Source organism: Hemicordylus capensis, chromosome 1, assembly GCF_027244095.1.
Source record: "Hemicordylus capensis ecotype Gifberg chromosome 1, rHemCap1.1.pri, whole genome shotgun sequence".
In the NCBI taxonomy this organism is placed as follows: domain Eukaryota; kingdom Metazoa; phylum Chordata; class Lepidosauria; order Squamata; family Cordylidae; genus Hemicordylus; species Hemicordylus capensis.
This window is the reverse complement of record NC_069657.1, coordinates 239,839,759-239,856,473: the sequence shown is the minus strand read 5'-3', so window position 1 is coordinate 239,856,473 and position 16,715 is coordinate 239,839,759. Positions and strand designations below refer to the sequence as shown.

The 16,715-nt window shown below is 47.0% G+C and overlaps 1 protein-coding gene and 1 long non-coding RNA gene across 2 annotated transcripts; one reads left to right on the top strand and one right to left on the bottom strand.

Annotated features, from left to right (window-relative positions):
* Positions 1-4,219: 4,219 nt before the first annotated feature.
* LOC128340455 (maestro heat-like repeat-containing protein family member 1) lies at positions 4,220-16,565 on the top strand. Its single transcript, XM_053285558.1, has 15 exons — positions 4,220-4,299; positions 4,642-4,964; positions 5,197-5,358; positions 5,590-5,754; positions 5,970-6,097; positions 6,940-7,071; positions 7,513-7,592; positions 8,230-8,329; positions 8,932-9,027; positions 10,382-10,486; positions 13,459-13,594; positions 14,079-14,173; positions 14,672-14,824; positions 14,928-15,023; positions 16,272-16,565. Coding segments are annotated over exons 1-15 (1,785 nt in total). The 5' UTR covers positions 4,220-4,297; the 3' UTR covers positions 16,284-16,565.
* LOC128340458 (uncharacterized) lies at positions 11,210-12,999 on the bottom strand. The gene is made up of 3 exons (XR_008313729.1): positions 12,861-12,999; positions 12,068-12,150; positions 11,210-11,267 (listed from the first exon to the last, which is right to left on the bottom strand). It is a non-coding gene; the product is annotated as an uncharacterized LOC128340458 (long non-coding RNA).
* Positions 16,566-16,715: the final 150 nt, after the last annotated feature.

The following is a 16,715-nucleotide window of genomic DNA, read 5'->3' as shown; positions in this document are numbered from 1 at the left end:
TACTGGCTGCACAAGAACAGCCACTAAGAACAAATGCAATAAGAGCAAAAGTCAAAAAATCAACCACAAACAGCAAGTGCCACCTTTGTAAAGAAGCAGATGAAACCGTGGACCACCTAATCAGCTGTTGTAAAAAGATCACACAGACTGACTACAAGCAAAGGCATGACAAAGTAGCAGGGATGATATACTGGAACATCTGCAAAAAAATACAAGCTACCTGTAGCCAAAAATGGGTGGGACCATCAAATTGAAAAAGTGGTAGAAAATGAAGATGTAAAAATATTATGGGACTTCCGACTACAAACAGACAAACATCTGCCACACAATACACCAGATATCACTGTAGTCGAGAAGAAAGAAAAACAAGTCAAAATAATCGACATAGCAATACCAGGAGATAGCAGAATAGAAGAAAAAGAAATAGAAAAAATCACCAAATACAAAGATCTACAAATTGAAATTGAAAGGCTATGGCAGAAGAAGACCAAAACAATCCCAGTAGTAATTGGCACCTAGGTGCAATTCCAAAACAACTTGAAGAGCACCTCAATACCATAGGGGCCACAGAAATCACCATCAGCCAATTACAAAAAGCAACTTTACTGGGAACGGCCTATATTCTGCGACGATATGTATAATAATATCAGCAACAACATTGATAATAAAATTCAGCCATCCCAGGTCCTTAGGAAGGACTCGATGTCTGGATAAAACAAGCCAGTCAATAACACCTGTCTGACTGTGTAAAGAACAACAACAACAAACATATTTATACCCTGCTCGGCTTGCAGCACACTAGCAATAGTAATAGCAATAGCACTTACATTTATATACCGCCCTATAGCTGGAAGCTCTCTAAGCGGTTTACAATGATTTAGCATATTGCCCCCCAACATTCTGGAAGGATGTTGACCTCGGAAGGATGAGTCAACCTTGAGCCCCTGGTCAGGATCGAACTTGTAACCTTCTGGTTACAGGGCGGCAGTTTTACCACTGCGCCACCAGGGGCTCTACTGCTTGGGGCAGCTCATAACTACTTATCTACTGATCTGTTCCCCTAAGACAGTTGTAATTAGGGATGTGCTACATTTTAAAATGACATAGGAACATAGGAAACTGCCATATACTGAATCAGACCATTGGTCTATCTAGCTCAGTATTGTCTTCACAGACTGGCAGTGGCTTCTCCAAGGTTGCAGGCACGAATCTCTCTCAGTTCTATCTTGGAGAAGCCAGGGAGGGAACTTGAAACCTTCTGCTCTTTCCAGAGCGGCTTCATCCCCCGAGGGGAATATCTTGCAGTGCTCACACATCAAGTCTTCCAGCTAAATATATGATGTAGTTTTATGTTGTTTGCCATCTGAAATGACAGAAAAATTAGTGACATGCCATTTTATGTGGTGCTGTTTGAAAAGCTGCTTCACTTTCACCCACAGAACACCACCCTGATCAGAGTGAAAGACCAAATCATGCGTGTGACCTGCAATGTCCGTCGGTCTCGAGACCACCTGAGATAGGCCCATAATCGTCATAGCTGCTATGAACTCCTGAGCCTGGACAAATTGGTCCCGAAATGAACATTGAAGTTGCCCAGCACCACAAGCCTAGGCGACTCCAATACCAAACCCGAATTGAAGTGGATGACATCATTCATTCTTTCATTCATTCATCCGATTTCTATACCGGCCTTCCAAAAATGGCTCAGGGAGGTTTGCACTGAGAAATAACAAACAAATAAGATGGAACCCTGTCCCCGAAGGGCTCACAATCTAAAAAGCAACACAAGATAGACACCAGCAACAGTCACTGGAGGTACTGTGCTGGGGTGAATAGGGCCAGTTACTTTCCCCCTGCTAAATAAAGAGAATCACCACATTAAAATGTGCCTCTTTGCCAAGTTAGCAGGGGGATGCCATTTGGATGCCATTTGGAAATCCCTGTGTGTCTCAACAGCTGTAGCAAATTTGGTTCAAAGCGGTTAGGCGGTTCACAAGTTAGCCCACATGTGCCTAAAGGTTTAGGTGTCCGCCATCTTGGATTGGGGGGGATGACATCATCACAGACTATGCCGTTGGGGTGTTCCTATGTGTCCCTACAACTCTACCCAATCTGGTTCGTATTGGTCCAGGCGTTGCAAAGTTGATGGGGGGCGGGAACACACGGATGGACAAACACACGGACGGACACACAGACACAGACACAGAATGCCGGGTGATCTCATAAGCCTACTGGAAAGTAGGCTAAAAAGGTTCTAAACTAGATCCTTAAAATTATAAACCTATAAGTCTCCTGTCAATAACTGGCAATCTGTTGGAGATTCAGCTCCGCATGGCATCAACCTTTTGCACCAGTAACCCTAATGACAACTAGGGCATTGGGAGTAGAGATAGTCAGTCAGGGTCTCCTACTCTTTCCTGATGATCTCTGCCGCTATGACCCCTCAAGTTGATTGAATGTACTCAGAAACTTCCTGGGAGTGACTTCCTCCTTCTCCACAGAATGCTTCTAGCTTGCTCGCTCAGCACCATGTTTCTATAGGTCTCTCACTGACCAACATGTAGCCAGAACCTAGACATAGGTTCATTTCATTGTAAGTCATTTCCTCCAACACAAACTCTATGCCATATATCTTAATTAAAAATTAGTTGAGGGGTGAAGTGAATAACATCTTTAGTACTGAACAAACTGCATTCTGAAGGGGCCACTCCACTTTAGATCATGCTACTGAAAGTTTCTGGAATGTAGGGGGTTGCCCACAACCCATATTAGCATGCTGGTGTCTACCTTATTTTCCTGTTTAAATTATGAGCCCTTTGGGGACAGGAAACCATCTTAATTTTTTTTAAAAATTCTGTGTAAACCGCTTTGAGAACTTGTGTTGAAAAGTGGTATATAAGTAGTAGCAGCAGCAGCAGCACAATTGAACTTGCTTGTGTGAGTTGGGGGCTCAAGTACTTTTATTTCAGGCATCCAGCCTGCCTGGAACTGCCGGTGGTAGCAGAGAAAACCCTTCTTGGAGGAATCTGGGGGTGTAAAGGCTTGGAAAGTAACATTTCTCACATTGCTGTTGATGGTGTTTCAGTTGTGTTTATTTTTAGATTGTAGACAGGGAGCCATTTTCTCAATTATTTTGCTATGTAAACTTTTTTGTGCTCAAGTTAATTCTCAACTCTCGGTGGAAAAGGAAAGCTATTACCATGTTACATTCAAAAGAGGGTTGCACAATGCTGCATATAGCTTGAATCTGCTATAAGCAGCACTAATCATATGACCCAGAGGGAAGGCAAAACAAAGCAATGCCATGCAAATAGGTGTTGTGGCCTTGTCAGTCCATTAGCACTACTTTGAAATGCCAACTTAGAATTGTGGGTAGGCCAGTTAGCCAGGACCGGTGCCAGACTATTTGCGACCCCTCTGAGGTCTGCATTCTGCGCCCCTCTGAGTTCTGCGCCCTAATCGGCTCCCTAGTTGGCCTGATGGTAACACCGGCCCTGCAGTTAGCACTGAGGAGTGACTTTTAATAATTGGACAATCTGGGCAGGAGACCAAAGCTGCCACCAAAAATAAAGAAAGAGGGTTTTCTGATTCCTTCTCATTCTTTTTCTCTAGTCATAAGTCTAAAGTATTTTGGTTATCATGGCTATGGACAGAGGCACTCTTACCCCTGGACTTCCGGGCTGAAGTCCAGGGCATCCAGTCCCCTTGGGGGTCCCCAAATCCTTTTTAGTCTGTCCCAGGTGGTGTGGTCACGTTAAAAATGTGTGTGAAATAGTGTTTGTGTGTGAGAGAGGAGCCTTCAAAAACCTTTAGGTCTATGCTCCAAAATTCCCTAGGTGCCCCTCTGATTATGGAACCGGTTGTCCAAGAGCCACTGAAAACATATCTAGAAAATCAGAAGTAATTTCAGAGGCTCAACATAGATTAAAAGCCACTCAGAGAAATGTCACAATGGAACTCAGGAGGAACAATGGTCCATTGGGACATGACCTCACTTGTTACACCTCCCCTTTGCTCACTCATCGGTCACATGAGCAGAGGTGCTATCTGGGAGCAGAAGCATATGCTTTTCTCTGCTCTGTTATAGTGTATATTGACATATACAACATATATATAGTTGTATTATATTATTATTATATTACATATATAGTTGTATATATGTTGTATATACAACATATATAGTTGTATATATAGAGAGTATAATATATTGACAAAAAGAGATAGAAAGAAAGCGTGCATACGTGCATCTGTGTTTGTGCTTAGGCTTTCTTTTAGTGAGAGAAACAAAGGGAGCAAGATGTAAGTAGGATTTCATAGAGGTTTCTACTTTCTGATTCTATCATTCTTATTGTGATTACAGGAGAGCCTTGGGGCTTCCTCCTCTCTATCTAAGGCAAGCATCTTTTTAATAGAGGTTGTCCTCAGGGCATGCTCTAATGCTTCAATACACCTGTGTGTGTATCTTCATGAGTCCAGGTGCTGGACCATTCATTTGACCCTTTTAAGCAAAGGCTAGTGCCACCTACTGGCTGGACATATTAGAGCAACATTTCCTAACAGGTGGCCCAAGCTCAGTCTAGGGGCAAAGAGCAGGAGGACCCCGCAAGCCCCACCTCTCATCTTCTTTCCACTCGTTTCTAGGCTGCAAAGGCTGCGGACCCTCCTGCGTAACCGGAGGCCCAAGTCTGGTCCACCAGAAGGAAGCAGCAAGAGAAAAAAAGAGGGTGCCACAGTTCCCATGGCTGCTCATCCCAAGAGCTGGCACTTCATTGCCTGCTGCAGAAAACCAAAAGAGCAACAGGAACCTGAGCAGCAGGGGGGGGTTCGCATCAGCACTCCACCAGCCCCTCCCAGAGCAAAATGGTATCATCTCTGCAGGAGGAGGGAGGCTGTCGCTCTCAAGAATGGGAGGGATGCACACAAAGACAGGCAAAGCTCCAGAGGACTTGAAAACCTGTCTGGAGGTAAGGAGATGCTCAGGATTGAGGGGGCAGGGTGGATTTAGGGGTTGAGAATCTTAGAAACTGAGGCCAATAGGTGAGGCTGGGAGGCAAAGCAGGTTCCCAGGTCGCTATACTCTTCCTAAACAAAGAGGGATCCAGTGAGAAGAAACTGGGTCCTTTTTGGAGGAAGGACACAGATGGGTGCATTAATATGTCTCCACATTCTTCATGTTCTTTCCCCCATATTCATCAGTGAGCGGTATGCACTGCTCCCTCGACTCCTCAGACCAGTCCCAGCTGGAGAACCTAGAACTGGTTGAGGAGGTCATGGTGGACCGCTCAACACAGACGGTCTGGGAAGACCAAAGTGAAACTGAGAGGCAAAGCTCCAGAGCAGATTGGAACCAGTCTGGAGGTGAGGAGATGCTCAGGATTTGGGGGGATTTAGGGGTTGGGAATGGAGAATCTTAGAAATTGAGGCCAATAGGTGAGGCTGGGAGGCAAAGCAGGTTCCCAGGTCGCTATACTCTTCCTAAACAAAGAGGGTTCCAGTGAGAAGAAACTGGGTCCTTTTTGGAAGAAGGACACAGATGGGTGCATTAATATGTCTCCACATTCTTCATGTTCTTTCCCCCATATTCATCAGTGAGCAGTATGCACTGCTCCCTCGTCTCAGACCAATCCCAGCTGGAGGACCATAAACTGGATGAGGAGCTAACCGTGGGCAGCCCAAAAGAGCGGGTCTCCAGATGGGAAAACATGGGCTACACGGACAGCCAAAGCTCCAGAGCAGTTTGGAACCAGTCTGGAGGTGAGGAGATGCTCAGGAATTGGGGGGATTTAGGGGTTGAGAATCTTAGAAATTGAGGCCAATAGGTGAGGCTGGGAGGCAGAGCAGGTTCCAAGGTTGCTATACTCTTCCTAAACAAAGAGGGTTTCAGTGAGAAGAAACTGGGTCCTTTTTGGAAGAAGGACACAGATGGGTGCATTAATATGTCTGCACATTCTTCCTGTTCTTTCCCCCAGATTCAGTGGTCAGCAGCATGTACTGCTCCCTTTTCTCCTCCAGCTCCTACCAGTCTGAGGTGGAGGACTGCAAAGTGGATGAGGATCTCATGGAAATCATCCACAGGCATATGGAGGACAGAGAGGAGGTACAAAACCCCACATCCCAGGTGCTTCCTCCACAGGTTGCTTCCATGTTCTGGACCTTTACCTTTCCAATTGCTTTTCTGCCATCAGATGGAAGGGAGGGGGGTGGGCACGAACGGTGGTTCCACATGACATGTCATATAGGACTGTCATGGTGATATTCCCTGTGAAAATCAGCAATGCCTCTCCCGACCATCATGATCTTACTGCATGATGAGACTCAGAATTAAGCCCCATTCAGCACCTGCTCCTTTATTTCATTTCTGCCTCCTCAGTCCTCACTCCTTTCTTTCCAAGTGGCTTCTGCAACTTGGGCTGATTCAGAGGCACACAAGTGAACAGGAAACAACTGAGACAAGGGGCAGAAGCCTATTTAAGGATTTCCTTTAAGGGACGGAAGTCCTGGGAAGCCTTCAGAGTGCCGTGCCTGGATATTCTGGCTCTGCCCTTGCATTTTAACTCCCAAATTGCACCACAAAGAGGGTGTGGAAAAAGACAAGAGGGCATCATTGGAATTACTGGAAAGTGCTGGGTTGCCCTGCCCTCCGTGTCATCTGGATCCCCTGAAAACACTGAATGGAGGAAATGTGTGCCTCTGGGGGGAAATGACTGGAGCAGAAGCAGCCACGGAGCCCAGAACAGTTTCCATAGTAGCCTACAGGATCCCACCCCTTTTGATTCCATCCCCTTTTCAGTTCTGCCATCTCTCTGTGCACTAGCAGAATGCTATGCAGGGTGGGAAAGTCCTCAATTCCTCTCTCATTCAGAGCCACCGCGGGATGGGTGCTGGACTCTATCAGAATGTCCTCTCTTACCTAACTGCTTGACTCTCTTGCAACTTCAGAGAGCCAGCAATCAGGATGAGGATGTCCATTTCCTCGCGGTCCTCTGTGCTTGCTGCAAGGCTGCATATAGGAGCGGCCAGGAGACTCTGGATCTCCCCTACACCAAAGGAGAATTGATAAAGGAAATCGTGGTGAGTGAGAAAGAGGACCAGAAATCGAGTGAAAAGATGGAAGTTAAATAAGGGGTGGGACTGGGAGGTCAACACATTTGTGTTACCAATGTAGATTCCGCCTTTTAACACCAAACTTCTCCCAGGGCAGCTCACAAGCTTATCTTGAGAAAGTTCTGTAAAAGAAAGGCTTGCGGATTTGCTAGAGAGTAGGACAATGCAGCCTTTTGGAACAGGACCACTAAGTCCACTTAAAAACAGCCACAAGACTGCAGTGTACTTATAATTCCCACTCAAGGGAGTTAAGTGGTCGATCAAGATATAGACAAGTGCTTTGGAAGGAAGGTTGGAAGGTTGGGTGAGGTTGGAAGGAAAGCTCAAGAGTGGGCTGAAATAACCCCTACTAGGAAGCATCATGAATTGATGCTTCTCTGCTCTGTTTTGGCCCTTGGTCTTTCTCAGGTGGTGATGGAGAAGTCCCCTGTGCAGTCTGGGCCTACCATTCTCCTGCTTTATGCCATGGCTGCCGTCTCCTGCCTCAGGTATCTTTTCTGGGAGAAGGGGGATCTCTCTTCACAATAAGCCAAGAGGACTGGCAAAAGGGGTGCAGTGAAAGGGGCGAGTGAGGGGAGAAAACCTTCAGACCTGCTCAAAAGCCCCAGAGCAGTTCAAATAAAGGGGAGAGACACGGGCAGAAAAGGAAACGGAAATTGCCTATAAAAAAGAAGGGGTCTTCCCTTTGGCCCACAACACTATCAGTACAAGTGGCTGGAAAAAGAACGGGGATGTATTGGCTCTGTGATGGCCCCAGCGGAGTTTTGATTCCTCTGGAAGTTGCTGAAAATAAAATATTTTTTAATGCTGGACATACAGTAATTTGGGCTAAGCCAGAATGCGAAGCCATAATTCGGGAGGGAACAGAGTCGTGTCTGAACTGGCCCGATAGCCTGCAACGACTTTGGGGTAAATCCAGCTGATATGTGGACTCACGCTCTCTATTCTGGAGGATATTCGAACTAAAAGCCATGTGTGTAAAAGCTCCAGGTAGGACTTGGGGGGGAGCAAGGTGTGGCAGCAATTTGCACCTCACCGCAGGCTCCCAAATGCCTTGGGCTGCACCTGAGGATGACAGCCTCTCCCCCACCCTGCATAACTTATCTTTCCCCTCTACCCTGCCAGCAAAATCAAGCCTCCAACTGACCCAGAGCTAGAGTCTGCGATCCTGCGCTTCGCTGTTCGCGGGGTCATAGAGGTGCAAGCAGGACATGTCCACAAACAGGTACATTCTTATGGAATTCATCAAACACACCTCCTGGAGCCATGATTGCTAATTCCCTGAGATACCTTCTATCTTCAGGGGTGCAGTGGGCAAACAAAGCAGAGGAGGTGATTCACGGGTGCTGACACAGTCTCTTTCCACCTCCTTCATTGCATGGCTTGTGGGCCGCTGGTGGCCTCGACTTTCCGGTCCTCACCCCCGGCTGACAAGGCCCATGCTCCCCCATGCCTTCTGCTGTGCCTTCTGAGTAGCAGCGAGAGACGGGAAAGCCAGGAAGGTGCCTGGAGAGCCCCCTCAGTGTGCACACTCCCCGCTCGCCACTGGGTCACATGCTGCTAGGGGTGCGGGCACTGGGCCAATCACAGGCCTGTGGCAGAAGGCAGAAGGAGATGTGGAAGTGGCAGCAGAATGGGCGAGTGCCGGCAGCCTCTGCCGCATAACCAGTGAAGGTCAATGGTCTATTTTGTCATCCGGAATCCATGGAATGGCTTTGATGGAAGGCTCTCGCCTTGACTGTGCTGAGCTCCTCTTTGTTGACATGCTGGAGGGCGGGGCCTGGGGGGAGTGCCGCAATTACACACTGGCTCTCTCTTTTCTTTCAGGCTCTGCACAAACTCGCAGCAGACAATCTGGAGCTGATGCTGAGGGGGTTTTTGTCAGAGGCCCCAACCACACAGCATCTCTTGTCCCTCCTGGAGGTAAGAACATTGAAGAGGTGGTGAGGTGGGAAGGAGAGCACGGCAGGGAGAGATGGACACCTGGGCCACATGTAGTCAGCGGGAATGCCCGCCATGCACCACTGTGGCTCTTCTGTGATTGGCAGCCCAACGGAAAAGGCAGGAACATCATGCGCAATCTCATACAACATGCTGTTGAACAGCATCACATATGCTCTACACATCTCTGAATAAAAGCTTGATCAGGAACAGTATCCCCAAATCAAAGAGACGCAGGAGAGAAACAACTGAGCAGACTCACCTGTTCCATCCTAGAGATCTCTGGGAAGCCACTCACTTCCTCTCCTGGACACAAAGGGCTAGACTATACATGCACAGATTCAAGAGGTAAAGCTTCTCCTTGAAAGCACCACTTTAGGGAGCAGGTGGCTGAGCAGATACTTAAATGCTCCCTGTGGCAAATCAATACTGCCCTTGACCCTGGCTCCCCCCAAAAGGATTCTCAACTTGACTCTTAGCCAATATAAGGGCATAGGGGAAGAACTGACACCAGCTCTGTGAAGAAATTCTGCTATACATGTACACGAGTGGCTGGAGGAATAGTTTCAAATCCAGGCAAAGGGGCATGAGAAAGCTAGATAGGTCCCTCACAGGTGCATCACACAGGCTTCTGACACCTCAGTATGAGCAGTTGACAGATTCCCACAGAAAAACAGAGGGCAGAGGAGGAGAGGTGAGAACAGGAGGAAATCCGACTCCTTCTTTCCAGACCAGAGGCTTCACTGGAGTCCCTGACTAAGTCCATGTGGGAGGCAGTTGTGTGATGAGACACGGGGATAGTCAAGAGTTCATACGGCGTGACAGAGACAAAAGGAACTTAAAAACAGGACTATGACTCCCTGTTTCCTGGAAATAGCCCTGAGAAGCCAAGCATTCCTTTTATACGAAACATACCTGTTTGTTTGTTTGTTTGTTCAATTTCTATACCGCCCTTCCAAAATGGCTCAGGGCGGTTTACACAGAAAAATAATAAATAAATAAGATGGATCCCTGTCCCCAAAGGGCTCACAATCTAAAAAGAAATGTAAGCGAGACACCAACAACAGTCACTGAAGGTACTGTGCTGGGGGTGGATAGGGTCAGTTGCTAAATAAAGTCAGGCTTTTGGTTTATCATTTTAAAGTTTTAGGTTTTAGAGTTTTTAATCTGTGTTCTAAACTCTTTTAATTGGGTTAATATTTTAACAGGGTTTTTTTTAAGATTGTGAACTGTATAGGGACTTGTATCTGGGGTGGTATAGGGCCATGTTAAATACTGTAAATAAATACATGTTAGCTGCATGTAATGAGATTCTGCGGTGCTGTTTCTCTTTCAGCACATCAACATCTGGATCCTCTCCAGGAATGCCCAGGAGAGAGCACGAGCCAGCAAACAGTGCGCCAGCTTGCTCCGCTTTAGTGTCATGATGCCTGATTGTGATGTGAGTATTACCACACACAGGTTGGCATAACTTGGTTTTGAAGGCCAAGAGAGTCCTTGTTTTGGGAGGCAACCATAGCAAGAGAAGCAAGTGGAAATCCTTATTCTCTTCTTGCTTTGTGGAGTGAGTCTGAAGGCTGGACTCCTTGCATCGAAGTGGCCTGAAGACTTGTCCCAGTCTCTGGAGCTGTTTCCTTTTGAGCTCACATTTGTCCCTTCGATTTGAGGGCAACAGAGGGAAAGCCAAGAATCAAAGTGGGGAAGTGAGATTGGCCTTGTCTGCACCTTCCTCTGGTCTCCGAAGACCAGAGATGCATTTCATGGAGCTCTGAAACCAGGCACAGTTCTAGCTCAGGATAGCGGGACTCTGTGTACTAAATTCAAAGCTAATCAGTCACTTCAGTCACTTGGCTGATTTTTAATTTTTTTTCTTTTCCTGACAGGGAGGGCATTTCACTTTTTTCTTTTTTATTTTCCCCGTTGATCTTGCACAAGACTGCAATCAGCCACCAGGTGGCAGCCTTGTGCAAGAGCAACAGGGAAAGCACCCTCCCTGTCTAAAAAATTATTAAAAATCAAACCATTCTCTCAAGGGCTTCAAATTTAATACACAGAATCCTGCTATCATGTGCTACAACAGAGCTTGGTTTAAGAGCTCCATGGGCACAGGAAACAAGTCTGCCCAGAGTGCTATCATGTCAGCAAAGACTTGGCAAAGCCACCCCTCCATCTCATCTTGATCCACTTTATCCGTGGGGTCTCTCCACACATCAGCATCGTATCTGCAGAATGACAGAGTATCCCAGGAAAACATTTTAGGAAGTGCAACTCTTTTTGGATGCAGATACTCTGAATTAAGCTCCATTTGTAAAAATAAAACCTGTATAATTCCGCTTGCTAGGTGAACAGTACCTTGCTGACATAGTAATGAATTTGGTCTAAATCCCACCCTCATAGGAATGCACCCCAAGCCCCATGTGGAAAAGCTCCAGGAGGGGGCAGGCAGAGTAAGAGAGAGGTGATAGTTAAAAATCAGTTGGATGACAATTGGTCAGACAATGAAGAGGGAGAAGCTAAGCTGGAGGCTTGGGTCAAGGGAGGAGTAGTGAACAGGAGGGACTTTTCTGGAGAAGAGAGAAGTCAGGCTTAAGGAGAGGCAGAGGATAAATCCAGAGAGGCGGAGGGTAGATCTGAACGTCCTGAGAGGGGAGGCACATCAGGAAGAAAGCGATCAGGTTAGGCACCTAACCCCTATGTGGAGAGGAGGAAAAGTAAGAAAGAAACTTAACTCAGAACATTTCTGTAAGCTGTAAGTTATAAGAATTTTAACATCATTCTGAAACCACTATGCTTATGTATATCTGAAACTTTGTTGTAACCATCACGCTTAGATTCCCCCCCCAAAAAAACCCCAATAAAACTTGTTACTTAGGTATGTTTTATTTCCTCTCCCTCAACACCAGCAGAAGGACTATGCTATCACACAAACAAGATGGGGGGAAAGTGAGAGTTGGTCTCAGATCCTTTCTAATGAGGTCTGAGTGGTGGTAGCAAAGTTACTCTTGGCAGCAACGTTACTCACAGGCCTCTTATCCTTTCATCTCAGAGCTAAATGGGCTTCTTTCAGCCTGACGTGTGGCAGAGTTTGCTCTTCTGGCAACATACCTGTAGGTCAAGGGCGTAGCAAGGTTGGAGTGGGCCCAGAGACGAGATTTTAAAAAGCCCCCCCCCCTCAAAGTCCAGGGCCTCCACACACCCCAGGCCCCCAAGGATTTAAGTCTGATATTTCAAAATATGTATGCTGCCTAGAAATACATTTCACTGAAGACACACACACACTTCACAATATATAGTGATATACATTGAGTACTATATATTTGTGCTACTTTTAATGCCCAGAACACACTAGAAACACTAATTATTAAAATGGGACCCTCGCTGCAAATTAGCAAAGGAGACTTTCAACCATGCAGGGTGAGCCTATGTCTGTTTTCTCAGAATTCTGAACCAATTCAGTCAAGTTTGATTGCAGGAGGTTTTTCACAGGAGGCTTTTAAAGCCCTTTTACACACTTCTCCTCTGGAATGGAGGTGCTGCATTCCCATGCTGGCCAGATTGACCCTGAAGTCCCTGCAAGTTACTGGGGAGCAGTTCACACATAAGAAAAATAAAAGAAAATAAAAGCACCACACATGCTTCACAGTTCTCACTCAGACCTTCTGGGTTGCAAAACAAGCCAGCAAATATTCCAAGCGGTTTTAAATTAAATATTCAGAGACGTCTCAGTCTCTCCCCGTCCACATCAAAGCCCTTTGGCAAGCAGATCCCTATATATGGGCGGGGGGGGGGACCACAAAAAGGAGTCCACCTTCTACCTGGCAAATGCTGGGCTGGGCAGAGGGTCTGCTGCAGAGAGCTGTGGGGGCCACTCTGCCTGCCTGCCTGCCTCCTTCTTTCCTTGCTTGGGGCCTCCCTTTAAGCCAACTCCAGTTCAGGCTTCACTGCGGCCTACACGGAGGCCTCCCTGGAAGCCCCGCCCACCCGCCCATCAGCTGAGAGGCGCCCGGGAGAAAAGGAGCTCTTGGCAGCTGGCCTGCTGCTTGGATGGCCCCCCAGGAGGACAAGCAGGAGAGAGGCAAGCAGGGCAACTGGCTGAGGGGCCTTGGGGCTGGGCAGGGGGCAGTGGGGAGTCCTGTGAGGTATCCCTGGTTGGGCCCCCAGGCAACCGCCTCCCCTTGCCTAATGGTAGTTACGCCCCTGCTGTAGGTATCCAGTTCATCCTGTCACCAACCCCTTGCCAAGACAGAGAGGAAAATGCACCCTCTTGGAGGGGCCTGCTTGTCTATTCACGTTAGGAAGGGAAGAGATGACTGGTCTACCCAACCCAGGAATATCCATTGCCCATGAAAGAAGGGGAAGGGCTGACAAAGCAATGTGGATGACAGAGATCCCTCTCATTTTCCTTCCTGCTAGAACTCTGCAGAACTCCCCAGTTTGGGCCACCATGTGGCCAAACTCGGAATCTGCATAATGGATTGCAGGAAGGATGTCAGCCGAAACGCCAGGGAGGGAATCTACCGGCTCCTAGAAGTACTTCTCCACCACAAAGGTAAGGAAGCTGGTGAGACCAACACTGCTTTCTAGATTTTTATGTGTTCTATAACAAATGCCTTAGTTTCACATACCAGTAAATAAGATTATAGCCCCTGGTCTTTTGTCTTGGTCCATTTATATCCACTGATTTCAGCCGAGTCCCTCGAAAGGTGCTTCAATAAGGGTGTGTCCTCCACAAAGATGACTCTGCTAGTGAGTGACCAGCAGCTGATTCAGCTGGATTTCCTCATCTCCCCTTCTCCACTAGACCCCATCCTATGAGCAAACATGGAGACAATGAGTATACAGGCCCTCTCGTAAACCAGACTCGAACCTCTTATTTCTCAAGTCTGGCTTCGGACCACTGCTGCAGTGAGCCATGGCGGGGTTCAGGCAATTCCTCTTGGGGGGGAATCCGGAAAGACTCCCAGCCATTCTGTCAGAAACCCCCTATGTCATCAGGATGTATAAATATTTAGCCCCTGATGTTTCCTTCTCAGGCCAGAGCAGCAGAGAAGCTGGGGAGCTGTGGAGCCGGAGATGGCAGGAGGAGGAAAGAATTCTGGCCTATCTGAACACCGCCAGAGTTGGGGAGGTAAGAAGATCCCTCTGGGTGGCTCCCTTGGGTGCCAGAATGGCCCATTGTCCCCCTTTTTGGGAGTGTGAGAATGGGCAGAGGCATGCTTTTCACTTTCTGCATTCAAGAAGCGCCAGAATCAGCATTAGGACATCTTGACACAGACCTCTCCAGAGACACAGTGGGCTAAATAACTGCAGTGCATGTTAGTTCATGGAAATGCAACTTTCAACCTGCTGTAGTGGCATGACACCTTGATAAGATAATGATGATTGCTTTGGTTTGGAATATCTACATCTATCAATGCACATGGTCCTTTACTGAGTAGCCTGAGCAGAAGAGCAGGTCCTTCCCCAAGCACCTTGCCATCTCAGTTCTGACTGTGGAGGAGATCAAAGAAGGAAGGAATGAAGAGGGAAAATAGGAGAAGCAGTGCTTATGAGCTGAATGCATGTGAATCAAGTTGCACATCTTTGGGCTTCAGGGGAATTAATTGAGGCTGATTCTTGATTTTAGGTTTTCAGGGAGATCTTTAATAAAGATCAGGAAAGATCCTTCCTGAGGACCACGATTTGGGCCATTAATCATCCCCTCCACAGGGTTAAGGAGGCTGGACTGATCCTGCTGTACTCCCTCCTGGGCAAGGCCGATGCACTGATGGGGTATGAGGTGAGCCACTGGTTAAGCTGCATGGCAGTGGGGGTGGGAGGTGGCATGTAATCAAAAAGGGCCTCTGATTCTGGTGGGTTGGGCATTTTCCCCATCTCCCCAGGAGGAGGAAATCCGGAGGAAAATCTGGCGTCGTCTCCGCCAAATCAAAGAAAGCAAAGGGCTGCCTGAAGAAATCGAAGGTATCTTAAAAACCAAGGTAATCTCTATTTCCAAGGAATTGGGGAGGGTAAAACCACATCCCTGGAGTCACAGTGCAGGTAGAAGTCCTTTCCCCCACCCAAAGCCATCCCCTGTACCATAGCTGGTCTCAGGCGTTAAAGGTCCCAAACATATTGATGTAATGTGTGTGACCTGGACTTCCCAAGGGATCATGACTTGATTAGTCAGGAAACCTTATGCAAGTTCTTGCATTAAGTCAATCCTTTTCAGGCCACATGCACATGTGCAGTGCATCCTGGGAAGATGGAACTTTTGGGAGAGAAATTCCTATAGTTCCTTGCTTTTTCAGGTGCTACAGGCTCAAGGCAACATCCAAGAACCTCAAATCTAAATCTAGTAGTCCTATTATGAATGTAACCCTCCCAGCCACCCTCTCCTCCTGCTGCCAGGACCCAGAAATTCAATGTGGACCTAATGCAGAATTCGGGCGAAATTTCTGAATGTGGATGCTTATCTAGAAAATGAATCCACTAACGTGGGATTTTTTTCAGAGCCAGTTTTGAGTGGCCCACCTAACTTCCATGGCACTTAATAAAAGCTACGGCTATGACTTGCTTTCTAGCTGCATCTTTTATATGCTGTGGCCTCAAATGATTACTACCACAGTATTATTCTAGAAAAAATACCAGCAGTGACATAGGTCCAACAGGGTTCTTTCCAGGGGCATAGCAAAGTTGGAGTGGGCGCAGAGACAAGATTTTAAAATGGGCCCTCCCTCACTGAAGTAGAATATATATAATATATATCCTATGTGTCACAATAGAACATCATTCTAAGTTATTTTTACAGGGTTTGTAAATTGTGGATGATGCAAGTCTTTTAATGGTACTAGAGAAAGACATGCTGTTCTGGTAGCTCCAGGTCTTAACACTCACATCAATTTCGGAGGATGATTACAACTGAAGGAAGCCCGGGTGGGTGTGTGGCTGGGGGAGTCAGTCATGTGACTAGCCTCTGGGGGGGCCTCCATGGCAGTGGGCTCCCAGACAACTGTCTCCCCTTGCCCTATTATAGTTACGCCCCGGGTTCTTTCTGTCAAAGAACCCCCTGCTTTGGAAGCAGACAGTACTATTTGCTTTGAGAGCCTGAATGCTAACACCAGCTCCACATACAACTCCTCCACTTAGTACATTAGGAGTTCTACAGCGATTCCCATCCCTAATACTTTCCTTAGTCAAATGGTGCTGGCATCATTATATTTTTCCTTCTCTTCTCTCCCATTCAGGTGACTTACTGATGGACCTTGGAGTTGTAGCTAAGCCGACTAACCTCCCATGACACCTTCTTCCTTGTGGGGCAATAGTTATGGAAATGTCTGCTGATTTGCTTTGCTGTACTTATTATACTGATTTCCTTAGGATGCTGTATTCAGTGTGTACCTGGTCTGATTGCTATGTGTAAACCTAAACTTAAATTTTGGCCTAACAAAAGGGCCAACGGTAATGTAGCTCAATTCATTGCTTTGCAATATCTTGAGATGCATGTTCATGAGGCTTAATAAAGGTTCGCTCTCTAGTGATCACTTGATTTCTTGACCTCAGGGGGGGATTCTGATATCGGTATTAATAGGTAGATATTCTGTTATTGTCTATTGGCCTGGGTTGACGTGTTTGCCATCTTAAACTCTTTAACACAGAGCCTGAAACCTCTGCCATGACCTGGTTCTTTA